Source organism: Ambystoma mexicanum, chromosome 3q (genome assembly GCF_040938575.1).
Source record: "Ambystoma mexicanum isolate Mex_15411 chromosome 3q, UKY_AmexF1_1, whole genome shotgun sequence".
Taxonomy (NCBI): domain Eukaryota; kingdom Metazoa; phylum Chordata; class Amphibia; order Caudata; family Ambystomatidae; genus Ambystoma; species Ambystoma mexicanum.
The window spans coordinates 1,004,521,162-1,004,536,332 of NC_090926.1; the positions used below are offsets into that span (position 1 = coordinate 1,004,521,162).

Sequence of the window (15,171 nt, forward strand, 5' to 3'; positions counted from 1 at the left end):
TACCCTGAACATGTGTCCATTCATTATTGTGGATTATCAATGCTCTCTAAATCTAATTCAAGGGAGATCGCTTCATTGTCAGCAGGGTTTCCCTTCCACCTATTTAAATCTCCCATGAGTAAGGTGGATACATTAGGAGTGCAGAGATTGGTTAAGATAGCCATGAGATCCTCGCTAATATTTGGCATCAAATTTGGGGGGGCAATAAATCACAAGAACATTAATACCGTGGGCAGGAGAAGAGCTAATCATCAAGTGAAGCAATTCACAGCTCTCACAAGTTGAAGATACCTGGAAGAAATACATTTCTTCCCTAGCGATAAGTGCTGCGCTACCTCCAGTACCTAATTCTCTATTATGGCCAAAAAAGGAGAAACCGCTGGGAGTGGCTGCCTGGATAATGGGGCCGCTGGAATCTTTAAGCCAGGTTTCAGCTATGGTTAAAATGTCTGTATTATTATCCAAGATAAAATTAGGATATCAAAAGTTGATTTCCCGAGTGGCCTGGTATTCAATAAAGCAGCCTTGAAGACGTGCCCGTTAAGCAGTATAGGTTTCATTGAAGGCCTTGTATGCTTAGGGGCATGAGTGTTGTCTAATAAAATCATGGACACATCACGTTTAATCATCAGTGAGCGCAAGATAGGTATCTAATTGTTAACCCACTTGACTTTCCACTACCATCCCTTCTTTATTAAGTATAGATTCTCCCATACTATGACCAGAGATGATTTTTTTGTCTGTTATTTATTTCTTTTGAAAAAAGGCAATAAAGACCAATAGAGTGGATAGAGCTACAAATAGTATGGGTGAGAAATCCTCAGATGATTGTGTGTGAGTAGTCTGTTCTCTTAGAAGGCGCATGTGCCAAAAAACAGAACCACAATATAGGTTCCTTACCTTACGGCAGCAGGAGCCTCTAATATGAGTAGCGCTCAAAATCATGGAAGATAGATTTCCATCAACCAACAGCAGCCTCAGCACAGACTAGCACAGACTGGCTAACCCTGATGCGCCGGCACTGACGCTCCTGAGAGTGTACTAAATTTGCACACGAGCTACAGGCCGGATGAGATATGCCATTTGTGGCGCATCTAGCGTTTTCAAAAGACTTGAATGTGATTTCACAGATTTCACAGATACATGGCGCAGGCAACAATAAAACTGGGCACAGAGAGCCAGGTAAGGTGCAAATGCAAGAGAACAGAGTTAATACAAATGTATGATGTAATTAGGATAAAAACACATTAAGGTGGCTAAAAAGTTTAAAACTGTGGTAAATAATTCGACTAAAGCACAGATGGCTAGAGCAATTCTAAAAATAGATACATAAATGAAATGATGCTAAAACACAGGAGTTGGGTATAGTTAGAGGGGGAAGTTATTTAATCCTGACACGATCAACATGGCAAAATGAGATAATAATAAGGGCACTAACAGCAAGAAAGAGAGCTGATTCAAGGGTGCCAGTTCATAGAAACGCAGTTGATAAAAGCATAGCGCATAGTGAACAGGGCTTTTTTAAACTAGCACAGACAGGCTAGCTCTGACGCGCAGGCGCAGATGCACCTGATAGTGGACTAAATATGCACACCAACTACAATCTTGATGGGATATGTAGTTTGGGGCGCACTGGCATTTTCAAAAGACTTCAAATTAACATGGCTAAGAAATTTCAAACTGTGGTGAATAATTGGACTAAAGCACAGATGGCTTGGGCAGTTTTAAAAATAGAAACAAAAATGAAATGATGCTACAATACGGGAGTTGGCTATAATTAGAGCTGGAAGTTATTAAATCCTGACACGATAAACATGGCAAAATTAGCTAATAATAAGGGCACTAACAGCAAGAAAGAGAGCTGATACAAGGGTGCCAGTTCACAGAAACACAGTTGATAATATCTTCCTTTCTATAGCAAGTTCACCATACTTCCTCACCCCTTGATCCCATAATTTCTTCCCTTACTCACAAATATCAGTCTTTGTCCCACCCACATGGGCAGTCCAGCACCGAAATGCTATGGAAATTCCCTTCTGAACAAGAGTACCAACAGCAACCCCATACACGTGTTTCGGCCTTGTTCAGCCTCATCAGTGAGGTGGAGCTGTGCCCCTCTGAGCACAGTGAGCAGGGAGTCCACGTCTGGTTGCCCCCAGGTAACCTAGGGTGACCAACCCCACCATGCATGTCTTTTCCAAAAGTTGCCAAAATCAACAAGAGCTGACTCGCCTCATTATCTGAATGGGCCTCATCTCCCTCTTTATATCCCATTCATCATTTCAGGCAGAGCAGTTTGCAAAGTCTTGGCGCTAAGCTCCTAGCGAAGTTGGCAAGCCATTGAAAGTCTGGTATCGAGGTGAAGCCTCAAAAATAGTATGATCGAAATGGATCAGATACGGCTGTGACCTGGTTAGTGGGGTAGCTGAGGGAAGCGTCATTATTTCTCCTACAGGCTAGGTGGGTCTTGATACGTGTTTTGTGAAACTAGCCATTTTCTAAAACTTTTGTTCCTCTGCACACCCTGAGCAACAGAAAATGTCTATACTGTGGAGCATGCTGTAGGTCTTGCAGCAGCTAGGAGTCCCCAATCATCCACATATCGGTTTCTCGTTAAAAGGAATTAGCCCCTGATGCGGGGGGCAATAGCCAATCCAGTTCCTTGGATCGCGGGCTAAAATTGCTAATCTCAGCCTGCTTTCCATGGAACACACAGGCAGCTTTACCCACCCTACACCGCCATCTTCTCCCCACCCTCCACTTCCTTCATTTTTTAGGTATCCTAAAGCCCCCTCCCAAAACCTTTTTACCTGATTATGGCATCAGCGACGCCCACCGCCACCGTAGATTCACTCCATCTCCCATTGCTGGCCACCACAGAAATGGAAGAGGGACTCCAAAAGGAGCCCCGCCTTCCATCTCAACGGTGGCCATCTTGGAACAGTAGTTTATATGAGTAGATGGAACGCTGCAAGGCGTCCCGTTCATTCATAGAAAAGACACTACTATCAGCACCCCGGGTTTGCGGATTGGGAAACCAAGGTGCTAATAGTTTTAAGTACCTGTTCCACTGGATAGACTGGGGGGTAACGTCCCGGGACAGTTACCCCGGTATAGCCAGTGGAACGGGTACTAAACGCTAGAGAATGTTACCCACTGTGTTCAGTGCAACAAATATGTTTGTAAGGATTATGTAATTGCTCAAGTTTTAATTTATTTATATCAAGCAGGGTTCGATAAACGATAAAACAAACAGGAGCCATGTTCTGCACTGTTTAAAGTGGTAACATGCCCATCATGGTGATACAGGACAAAAGGGCGTTGTTTGCATCAGATAATAAGGCCAACAAATTACAAAGAGAAATAGTAGTCTGTGGTCTTGATAATTTTGTTTTCTTTGTATGTAAAGTAGGAGGAATCGAGTATGGAGGTAGGACATACAAATGTATTATGAGGAATGTAATGTTAAGTTTACAGAGTAGCAGTTTGGTGACACATGGGTGCCCATATAGGGTACATTTCTAAAAGTAGCCGTGGGGCTGTCGAGGGGTATGTGCGGAGGTTGGTAAACTGGCAACAGGTCATGTTAACATTGATGTAAGAGAAGAAATGCATAGAGCAGACAGGGGTTGCAGGATGGTAGCATATACGGGTGAACGATAGGAAGGAAACTCCTCGTGCATATTAAGGCATTTAGTGGTATGATGGGCCGCAGGGCAATATGTGCAACCTGTGTCAACTTGCAGTACTAAGTAGAAAGAAGCACAGAATGAAGCACTGACAGAGTGCCCTATAGTAACCATTTTAGAAGGCTTGTGATCCAAATTGAATGTGGCTAACCTGAATTGGGAGAGGGCACTCAATGGCGGAACCATGATCTTTGTGCCAGGGTAAATGCAATCCTGTGTAGGCAATGATCTGCAAGCAGCAGCTCTCCAGATGTTTTTGACTATGACTATCCTGATTTCTACCCACTGACTCTGCTTGCAAAGGGTAACGGGAGTTGTAGTCAAAACCTTCCTAAGAGCATAAGGATATAGAACGAGTCGCTGTTTTATAAAACATCTGCTGCTCCTTGAAGATCAAAAAAGTGGATTCTGCACTGAGGTTTTGCAGACAAAAAGGGTCCAATGACGTAAAATGTATTCTTGTGGATGCTACAGAAAAAGTGCTTGCTGCATCCTGCAGCTCGGTCCACAAGCTGCTCCTCTTATTCACGGGGATACCTGTGCGCAGAATGAATGCTGGGCTATAAATGCCAGGAATGATATCTCTGCCCCCTTAAGTGACTAATTGCCAGGTACACACCCACCACACGGATAGGCTGGCGTCCACATGGGTGGAGGGTGTGCATTGCAAAGAAACGGGCTTAAAGCACTAGTCACCAATAATGCATGTATCGCATTTCCCCCTGGATTTTAGGGATTTATTTATATTGTATACATTTGTATAGCGCGCTTAACCCCTGGGTGTCTAGGCACTGGATTGAAATGTAATCCAGAAAAGGGATGGAAATGATCATGCGGTTAATGACAGATTTTTGTTTCGGCCACTGTAATGTAGGCCGGGATCTGTCGGCACTGCTCTTACTCCAGCACCTACTTAGAATAAGGAACCCACTCCATGATAAGCATGCCCTTGACATGGAATGCGCAAATCTGCAAAGGTTTGCAGGTGGGCAAAACTGAATGGGTGAGGAGATGTCTGTGATTGCTTCGTGCAAATTGGAACATTTTCTGTCAACCCCAAAATGTGTCTATTCATCCCACCTGAGCGCACACCTTCCAAATGCAACTGGAAAATAAAAATGTTCATGAATCGAGCCCATGTTTTTTATTTGTGAATATTATCATGAAATTTGACAGCGTTTTCTAAAGAAGAGATTTCTGGAAACAGGCAACCGGGTTGAAGGAAGCAATGAAAGTGTGCATGGGAGCTATTCATTGGCAAATGACTAAAGCTCTAGCAGCCTATTATATTGCATATGAAATGTGTTCAAAGTCTGTAATCCAACTTTATTCCTAAAAAGTCTGAAGAATTCATAAAGCGCATACAGGAAAAAAGGTGGAATTTGATTGCAGGATTGATTGTAAATTGGGGAGTAACCAGAGGAGGCACACCTGATGCAGATCCGCTCAGGTGTTTAGTAAATGGCTGCATCTTTGAGTCACATATTCTCATCATTACCATACCCTGATTCTTGAGTTGTGGCAGCACAAATGATCAGTCATTCTTTTGCAGCAGGATTAGGCCTTCATTTTATGGAATTGAAGATTACTTGTTGTGTGTGATTTACAGCCCATTTTGGCCAACCAGCATTCAGGATCTTGACCCGATGTGCACGTCATATCCCCTGTTTCCTAACACTAGGCCATCGCAGGTTTTAGCATCTCCACAGCTCTTATTTTCTGTTCTGTCAGCCCTGGAGCTCTAAGGATCATTACAATTACTTCTATCGTTCTTCCTCACTCTGACTTGTTGTTCCTGATAGGACACAAGCTACATCTTCATCCCAGACAACGACCGGGATTTCTACATGGTGAAGGCCGCTCTTATGCGCAGTCCTGTGGATCGAGGGGGTGATATGAAGAAGCTGTAAGTTTTGTTTTGGTTCCAAAGAATATGGAGGGTGATGTTGGAAAAAATGGGGTCACATTATTTTAGCATTTCAGAAACTACATCGAATCAAAAAACAACATTTCTTACCTGGACATCTAATTGCTGCATTGTTCAAACATTCTCGCTCCTCTGCACACCTTGTTCTCCATCTTCGGGCATCCTCCCTACTCATCAGTCACCTCTGTATACCCTTTTCTCACTCCTCAGCCATCCTCCTCATTCATCGGTCTCCTTTACAGGTCTCAGTCTCAGACTCAGTCTGTTTCTGTAGATATTGGAGAATGAGGCTGTTCTCAACATATCTTTATAGTTTCTCTGTGATTTGCATTGTTCACAATGGGGCAAATTCATTATTTAAGATGTGTAACCCCTTCCTCTTTGTACTGTAGAGATAATGCTCAAATCCTCCATAAAGTCAAAGTCCTTGGTTCTTCATATTCTTGTTGCTCTTCTTCAAGTGCAAATTCTCGTAAATGTCATTGATGATGTTTGTTTTTGGACAGGCTGTGGACCGCTGCCCTCGCCATGTAGCTGTCCCAGTGAGTGTCTGGGATAGAGAAGTAGCTTGTCCACAATTATGATTAAGGCTTCAAATTTTCGGTTTTTATTGATTTTTACACATACATACAAATGAAAAAAAAATGAAAAACTGGTCTTTCTGTCTGGTTCTCTATGATGTCACTCATACATCGCAGGCCAATCACGTTGCAGATTCGCAGCATGGAGCGTGTAGAAGTTGTATAAAAATAGCATTAAAGTTCTTCAAATTGCTGACAACATATGTCTTAAGGCAGCAGCAGTCACAGGAGCAACCATATGGAGCCAGCATTTCTTTGTTATATGGCTGCATGTGTGGCTTATTAAATGCATTTTATTAGAATAAATGTAGAAAAATGTTGGTTTGCGAATTATCTTTTTATATGACAAAAAATAAATGTTGATAAAAAAAGAACAAAAAGACAAAAAAATAAACATGGACAAATACAGACGGAAATGGCAGAAGAATGCATACCATAACACAGGAAGCCTTAATCATGATCAATGAGTAAGATCATGGAAGGAGGACAAGAGCAATCAGAATGGCCAAGAGATCACAAGGTTTTTTCAATCCAGACAGTAAAGGCATTTTCGATCATGTTGTCACACCGTCAAAGAGTCCAAGAGGTGCGCTAGTTTCCAACACCAACAAGGAACTTGTTTCAAATAGTAGCTACTACTCTACTGTGTCCAACACGTGTTATAATAAGTCCTTCTAACACATAGAACATCAAAAGACAGAAAACATTCTTAGTTTAAGCATATAGTGGATACACAATTGATACAGTGGCCCTCATTACGACCCTTGCGGAAAGCGACTGACCGGAGCGCCACAGCGTAAATAGCGTTTCCGCCATTGTACGAAGGAGCAAAGTGCGGCCCATTCCGACCCATCGGGCACGAGCACCACGCCACGGCGGAAGTGCAAAGTCCGCGATGGCGGAAATGACCCCAAAACGGCCCACACCGCCGCCGTACGGCGCCCTAGGTGCAATACCGCCACCCCTCTTAGCGGTCACCGCAGTGTGCGCCTACCGGAAAGTACGGTGCCCGGAAATATACGGAAACGGAAGTTAAAACATGGGCCCGGAACGGGAAACATCCCGGCGTACACCTATAAAAACACTAAAACCACACAACCACTAAAATCACTACCCTGAAACACACCCCAACCCGTCAACCACCCTAGCGAAACCAAGAAAAATGGGAAAAGTAGCGAAGAAAGCGTGCGACCGCAAGCGGCAGGTCCACTTCTCCCGTGAGGAACTCACCGTGCTAACAGAGACCCTCCAGGAGAATGCTGCCGTCGTCTTCTCCACGCAAATGACCAGGACGGCACTTGGAAACAAGAAGGCCATATGGGCTCTGGTGGCACAGCGGGTAAGTGCGGTGGGGACCGCACCCCGCACCCCACAGCAATGCCGCAAGCGATGGGACGACCTGCGGATACGCGTCCGCAGCATACTCTCTGCCAACCGCAACATTGCCACAGCCACCGGGGGAGGTCCTGAATCACCCATCAAGTTGACCCCCTGGGAAGAAATCTGTGCCTCCACCATCGGAATGGAGAGCATAGAGGGAGTCGGAGGGATGGAGAAAGGAGTGCAGACATCCGAAGATTCAGGTAGGTGGGCCAGATAAAACAATGCCAAATCCACACAGTCCATCCATGTGAAGTACCATGCGTCCACATAGTGCAACAGAAACACATGTCCAGGAGAACGTCCACACACATCGGCCTGAAAGCGCACGTCAAAACCCACAATAAATACATAAATAATTAAAAACCCCTAATACACGCACTACACGTGCAGCAGGCACACCCTAACTGCAGGCTGCCAAACAACTGCACCCTCACTCCACACACAAATCAAAGCACCTCCAAGACCCCGACCCAAATCACCCTCAGGTACCACCCCAATGCATGTGATACAATGCCATTCCAATTCCCACTGACCCATCAATAACCCTCGCCCTCCTTTACTCCACCACAGGGTCCGATCCAAACGACGAGCTACAGGACACCCCTACCAGCACACCTGCAAAGAGGGCCAAGACCAACGGCCAGAGACCCTCCACCTCAGCTGCACGCATCAAGACACGGCAGCAGCACAAATCAGGTGGCAGCACAGAGGAGGGAACATCAACAGGCACCCCAGCAGCCAGCATGCCCACAACACCACCACCACAGGTCCCCCCAATGGATGCCACAGAAGGCACTGCCTCTGGTGGCAGCAGCACCATAGGTGACACCCCATTGATGGCAGCATGCTCGGACACAGAAAACGGGGATGCCGAAGTCAGATCCATCCATGACCTGTCCCAATCCCCCTGTCTGTCCCATCCCGTACAACATGAGGATACCACGCAGGGGCACCCACAAGACGACGACTGGCCATCCCCCACAAGCCCTGTGGCAAGGCAACATGAGGACAACAGCCCCTCTGTGACACCCCCGCAAATGGCCATGGCCCAGCAGAGGCAACAGTCCCTCGACCAGTTGATCGAACAACAGCAGCAACTGGCCACACTCCTCAAGGACCATGCCGATGAATGTGGGGGCACTAAGGCAGACATAGAAACATCAACTGAGACACTTAGGGCAGAAATGGAGAGAGGTACAGAGACGCTAAGGGCACAAATTGAGAGAAGCACCGAGAGCCTGAGGGGGGAACTGCATGCGACGTCCAAAGACGTATGTGCCGAACTTGCCGCAGTGCGCCGTGTGCTCACTGAGCTCTCGCAAACCCTTAGGGACATGCATGGACGTGAGCAGGCAGACACATCATCCGTTGCAAGTTCCGTCCAGGGCAGCCCCCAACGTAGATCTGGAAGGAACCTGCGCTCCACAGGCAGGGGTGCCCCTGATACCCGCAGAGGGGGCATGCAATAGCGACAGCCCACTGACAATGAGCATCTTTGGACACTGGTGTTCGGGGGGAGGTAGGAGGGTGGAGGGGGTGTGTTGGGCTCACTTGGGTGGCGGGTCGATAGGGTGTTCAACATGATATCACATATGCCATAAAAAGTGCACGATCAACCAATGAGAAGTGTGGACATTGATCTTTGTGTACTAGGCCATCATAGGCGTACAGTCCATATTGTGCATGTCCCAGACACACGCAGTGCCACGAGTCCCGTGTCCATGTATCAGCCACCAGGCGTGAGTGCTAGAAGCATACATCAATGAGATGCTGACGAATGTCACGGGCCTCCGGTGCCTCGCAGACTCCATGAGGTGCTGCCACATCCCCACCCTCATCATGACCATCATCAGGTGCTTGCAGTTCAGCGTCAGGGGGCATGGGCACATTTCTACGTACGCACATGTTGTGGAGCATGACACATGCCATCACCATCTTTGCAACCTTCTCATGGCGGTACAGGAGTGCCCCTCCAGACCTGCTAAGGCAGCGGAAACGAGTCTTCAGTAGGCCGAATGCCTGTTCAATGACTACACGGGTACGTGAGTGGGCATGGTTGTAGTCCTCCTCATGCTGGTCCCGTGGGTTCCGGACTGGTGTGAGGAGCCATCTCTTCAGTGGATATCCAGCATCACCTGTATGTGGACGAGAAACGTATGATGTGGAATGCCATTGATACGTACGCACACCCCCCCCCCCCTTCCTGGCAGGTCATTGACAATTCACATACCCCACATCATCATGCATGTAATGAGACTCACCGAGTAGCCAGGATCTGTTCCCTGCGTGTCGCTCCATGTAGCGTGGTATTGTAGAGTTCCTCAAGACCATAGAATCATGGGTTGATCCAGGGAATCGGGCACAACAATGTGTAATGATCCTGTTGGAGTCACACACCATCTGTACATTCAGGGAATGAAATTGTTTTCGGTTGCGGTACTGGGCCTCCATGGCATGTGGGACGACCAATTCAACATGGGTGCAGTCGATGGCACCAATGCAACCCGGTATGCCGGCAAGTGCATGGAATCCCACTTTTGTGTTGGTTATTTCCTGCTCCGAGCGTGGTAGAGAGATGTAGTCGTCTGCGTGCCTCAGGAGGGCATCGAGCACTTGCAATAGTGTCCGTGAGAACAGTGGCTGAGAAATGCCATGCAACTGTCCGACTGTGTGCTGGTAGGTGCCTGTGGCCAGGAAGTGGAGTACAGACACCACCTTCAGTAGGGGTGGGATGGCGGTTGGGCTATCTATCATGCTGACAAGGTCAGCCTGTGTCATGTCCACAATGGCGGCTATGGTGTCCCGGTCCAGACGGTAGAGGGTGTGGATCTGCTCATCAGTGAGGTTGAACGGATGTGCTCGGAGGCGTGGAATTGCGGGCTGCCTGCGTGGTGGTAGTGGCTGTGCTGGTGGGCCTTGCTGGCCCTGCCTTAGCCTCCTCCTCCTCCTGCGTCTCCTCCGTGCGGCTGGTTGTAGTTGGTGTTCGTCTACTTCTTGGAGTCGGAGCACTTGCAGTGCTATCAGGTCCCCCAGGGCCAACATCGCGAGTCCTGCCGGTAGCATTTCGGTGTGGTTGTGGGAGGAGACTGGCTGTGCAATTTATGTGTTTTCAGGCTGTATGGCCTCCACCTGTGGTGATTGATTCCACCTGTGCAAACTGCTCTCCCCTTTGGCCGAGCACGTCCCGCGCACAACGCTGCAATTCGGGGAATTGTATCTTGCTATTGCAATCATGTATTTGTACCCGATGGCCGTGTAAGATTGGTTGATATGTTCATTCTGCTGTGGTCCCATTGTTTCACATACTATCTGTGCAGTCGCGAACAGACTTGTGAGGGGTCAGTGGGACGTAGTACTCGAGTGACGGTGGGCCCTCATGCATCACTGTACCGAGTTGCAACGACGGGCGGGGCGTCCCATTCGTGGGTGAAGGCAGTTGCCATTTTCACACACAGCCGCACTCGATGGAATAATTAGTGATTTCAAACGGCCACAGATGCCTTTTCGACGTGATGTTGCAAATGAGGAATTCGAAGGGCGGCGCTTTCGGTTTCCAGCTAGCGGCGAGGAGATGCCCACAGGTCTGACTGCAAATGTAACGTTCTATTGTTCTATGTCCTTGAGACAGGGCCCATGGCGAGGGAGCAATGATTGATATGAATAGTTTGGGATGCGCAATAGCTACGTGGGCGATGAGGCCGTCCGTTCCCAAATACATGTTACTTCACAACACTGGAATTACGGGCTGGGGCACTGTGGATTTAGCAGGCTGCATAACGCACAGACTCAATGGATGTTTCTAATGTTATGTGAGTAATTATTCAGGCATTTTGATCCCGGGATGAGGGAATGATGGATGGATGCATGGGCAGGTGATTTGATACAGAGTTTGCCATGTACAGGGCTTCTTGGGATCTATCCGCCTCCCCTACGCTATGTGATGCAGGGCTGCCATAGTGGGACCATCGTCCATCTGGCCTTGTTGAGCCCTCCCTGTCTCGAGGCGCCCTCAGACACTCGTTTGTGATGGTGTTTGCACCTCGATATAGATGGTTATGAGTCGCAAGTGGTTTTGGGGTGGTGATGTTCCTTTGGAGTGGGCTAGCATGCATATGGCTGTGGATTTCGTGTGATCATTGAAGTGAGTTGTTGGTATGTAGTTCTGATGGCCATTCTGTTCTTTTTCTTTTCTTTTGGTTGACAGGTATCTCCTCCCCTTTTGCCACTGCCATCTGTATGCCACTCCTGCAGATGGATTTTACTCCCGACACCTGCTGCTTCGTGTTAATCAGTGGAGCAGCATTACGATCTTATGGGACGATCGCCAATGGGCCACATGCCCTTACGCAGTACTGGTGGCTCGGAGCAACATTTCGGCCTTTCAGCTGGACTAGTGCCTCCCCATTGGGACGGCCCTGCGGTTCTGTGCGCTTCCATGTTGCCTTTTCGTACGTGAATGTGGCTCTGTGTACCATGGGGGAACAGGGCGACACACAGGTAGTGGCTGGTCATTTCTTGCGGAAGCAGCCCACAATGGTGATTAGTGTTTTGGAGTTCATGGCCTGATGGCTGTATGGGCTTGGTGATTTTGATGTGCATAAAATTTCTATTCTGATTTGGCCCGTGTAGCGTTTTTCTTTGCAAGTGATGTGGCATATGCCTATTTGGGGGGCGATGTATTGTGAGGAGATCTGCATTGGGTTCCAGCTTCGGGGTTTAGTTGCGTGGTACTGTGCTGTGCGCGTTTGCCTACGAAGCCCAGTGAGGTCAGGGATGGGGGCTGCCAATATGCCAGTTTGAATGTTGTCATGCTCAGGGGCGGGGGATTGGGTTTTGTGTAACAGATGCCGGTCAGCCAGGTGGACTGGTGGAATGATGTGGTTTTCGGAATATTGCTGGTCACAGGTGCCTGTGTTTGCGTGCGTTTCTTGGTGGGGGACTGTGGTCATGTCCATTGGGATGGCTTCTGTATTCGTGCCATCTGTGCCCTGCAGCTCCCATTGGCCCCTCTTGTGTTTCTTTTGTTCGTTGGCATGCATGGGTGACTTGTACATTTCAATGGTTGCATTGTGGCTTCATTGCACCTACGGGGAGTTGTACTTTGTGGGCAGGGAGCGGTGTACAGGCACTCAGTGGGGCCGTTTACGGTTGATTCGCGATGCCGTACTTCTCGCCATGGCGGAATGGTACATTACGCCGTGCCTGATGGCGTTAGGTACATGTCCGCTAGGGTCGGAATTGGCGTACCGTTGCACCATGGTGGTGTTTGCGGTTTGGCATGGCGCGCGCGCGCGTGCTTGGTGCAGTTAGCGTTGGCGTTCACTACGGTGTCGCTAATGGCTTCGTACTTTGCGGTGACGGGTCATAGTCGCACCGAGCGCTATTCGATGGCGGTATTGCATTTCCGCCATCGTTTTTCGATTTCCGCCAGGGTCGTAATGAGGGCCAGTGAGTGACAGAGGTATTACACAGTATTGACAGAAAGGGGATTGGAATTTCCAGATTCAGACCTATGATTCATTGAGTAGAGAGCAAGGTGCAGGTTTGAACAGTCAGTCATACCCAGAGCCTCCGTTTGAGGCCATCTTCATTTCCCCTCTGTAAGCATCTGCCTCACTCCTGAGCTATCCACTTCCCTCATAGGTGTCCTCTGCACATCTACTTCTCAGTCCTCAGGCATCCTCCTCACTCCTCAGTCTCCTCTGCATTTCTTTTCACTCCTCATCCACTCCCCCGACTCACCAGTCTCCTCTGTGCATCTTCTTACTCCTTAGGCATCCTCCCGACTCATCAGTCTCCTCTGCACATCTGTTTCTCACTCCTCAGCCAATTCCCCACTCATTAGTCTCCGCTGCACACCTCGTTCTCCCTGGCCAGGCATCCTCCTTAGTCATCAGTTTCCTCTGCACACCTTCTCACTCCTCCGCCACTCCCTCCTCTCTCCAGTCTTCTCTGCACACCTCCTTCTCACTCCTCATCCACCCTCCCCACTCTTCAGTCTCCTCTTCACATCTCTTTCTCACTCATCAGCATCCTCTGCACACCTCCTTCTCCATCTTCGGGCATCCCCCCTACTCACCAGTCACCTCTGATTACCCTTTGCTCACTCCTCAGCCATCCTCCTCACTCAACAGTCTCCTCTGTACATCTCCTTCTCGCTCGTCAGTCATCTTCTTCATTCATCAGTCTCCTCTGCATACCTCTTTCTCACACTTCATCCATCCTTCTCCCTCATCAGTCTCCTCAGCCTTCCTCCAGATTAATTTCCCCACTCTGCACATCTCTTACTGCCTCCTCAGACATCCTCCTTGCTCAGCATCCATCCTCCTCCTTTATCGGTCTCCTCTGTACATCTCCTCACTCCTCTGCCATCCTCCTCAGTCATTAGGCTCTTCTGCTCACCTTATTACAATTCATCCAGCCTCCTCACTCATCAGTCTTCTCTGCACAATCTTTCGTGACTCTGCAGCCACCCCCCTCATCCATAAGTCTCCTCTGCAAACCTCCATCTCAGCCATCCTTCTTCCCCATCAGTCTCTTCTGCACACCTCTATCTCACTCCTCAGCCATCTTCCTCACTCATCGGTCTCCTCTACAAATCTCCTTCTGTGCCCCAGCCACCTTCCTCGGTCATCAATCTCTTCTGTACACCCCCTTCTCCCTCCTCAAGCATCCTCCTTACTCATCAGCCTCCTCTGTAAACCCCCTGTTCACTCCAGGAACCTACTTTGCCAATCTCCTTTGCACTTCTCACTCTATCAATGAACCTCAATAATCGGTCTCGTCTGCACACCTCCTTGTCACCCCTCTGTCATCCTCCTTAATCATCAGTTTCCTCAGCACACCTCATTCTCACCTCTTAGCCATCCTCCTCCTCACTCATTGGTACCTCAGCATGTCTCAATCCTACGCATCAGCCATCCTCCTGAGTCAGCAGCTCCTCTCCATGCCCCTTTCAATCTTCTCAGCCTTCTTTCTCAGTTATCAGTCTCCTAAATACATGTTTTCACTGTGCGTCCAACCTCCCCACCCACCAGTCTCCATTATTATTCCTAACATAAGATTCCTCTTCATTAGTAAGGAATAAGAAGGATGAATGGTGAGGGGAGAGAGTGACTGAGGACTGAAAAGGAGGACTAAGGTGGACATTTGAGGATGCTCAAAAAAGGCTGCTGTGCATAGTAACATTTCTTTTCATTTTAGAAAGTATGCGAATTCTAGAGGTTAAGATGATACAATAGGTAGCAATGTCATGACAATCAACTCCAACTAATGCACGACACGTAGGCATGGTTACAATGTTTCTGTTCATAAGAAAAACAAGAAGGGGTTTGTACTTTTCTTCACTCTGTATGAGTTGGCCAGAAATTTAGATTTTTCATGCTGAGTATTTTTCACCAAAAACTTGCTTACCAAGGCAGGCACCTGTCCACAAAACTAAACCCATGAAGCAAGAGCAAAACAGAGAACCAAACTCCCACATTATAAAAGTGTGTTCATGGAGGGTACTTTAGAAGGCGGCATGATAAGGGCAGGTCAAAGAAAACTGTGTTTATTATATTTATATGAAGAATATTTACATAGTGCAGAC

At 47.9% G+C, this 15,171-nt stretch overlaps 1 protein-coding gene across 4 annotated transcripts in view; it reads left to right on the forward strand.

The window, feature by feature from the left end:
- LOC138583172 (alpha-N-acetylgalactosaminide alpha-2,6-sialyltransferase 1-like) overlaps positions 1-15,171 on the forward strand; it is a 321,805-nt gene that overhangs the window by 218,823 nt on the left and 87,811 nt on the right. For 3 of the 4 annotated variants that reach the window (XR_011305178.1, XM_069655166.1, XM_069655165.1), the window contains exon 6: positions 5,492-5,595. The exons of the other annotated variant lie outside the window; for it this stretch is intronic. Coding sequence is in view for 2 of the 3 variants with exons in the window: in XM_069655166.1 (XP_069511267.1) it covers positions 5,492-5,595 (104 nt within the window). In the remaining variant the exon portion in view is untranslated. The remainder of the gene's footprint in view (positions 1-5,491; positions 5,596-15,171) is intronic. 4 annotated transcript variants of the gene reach the window in all.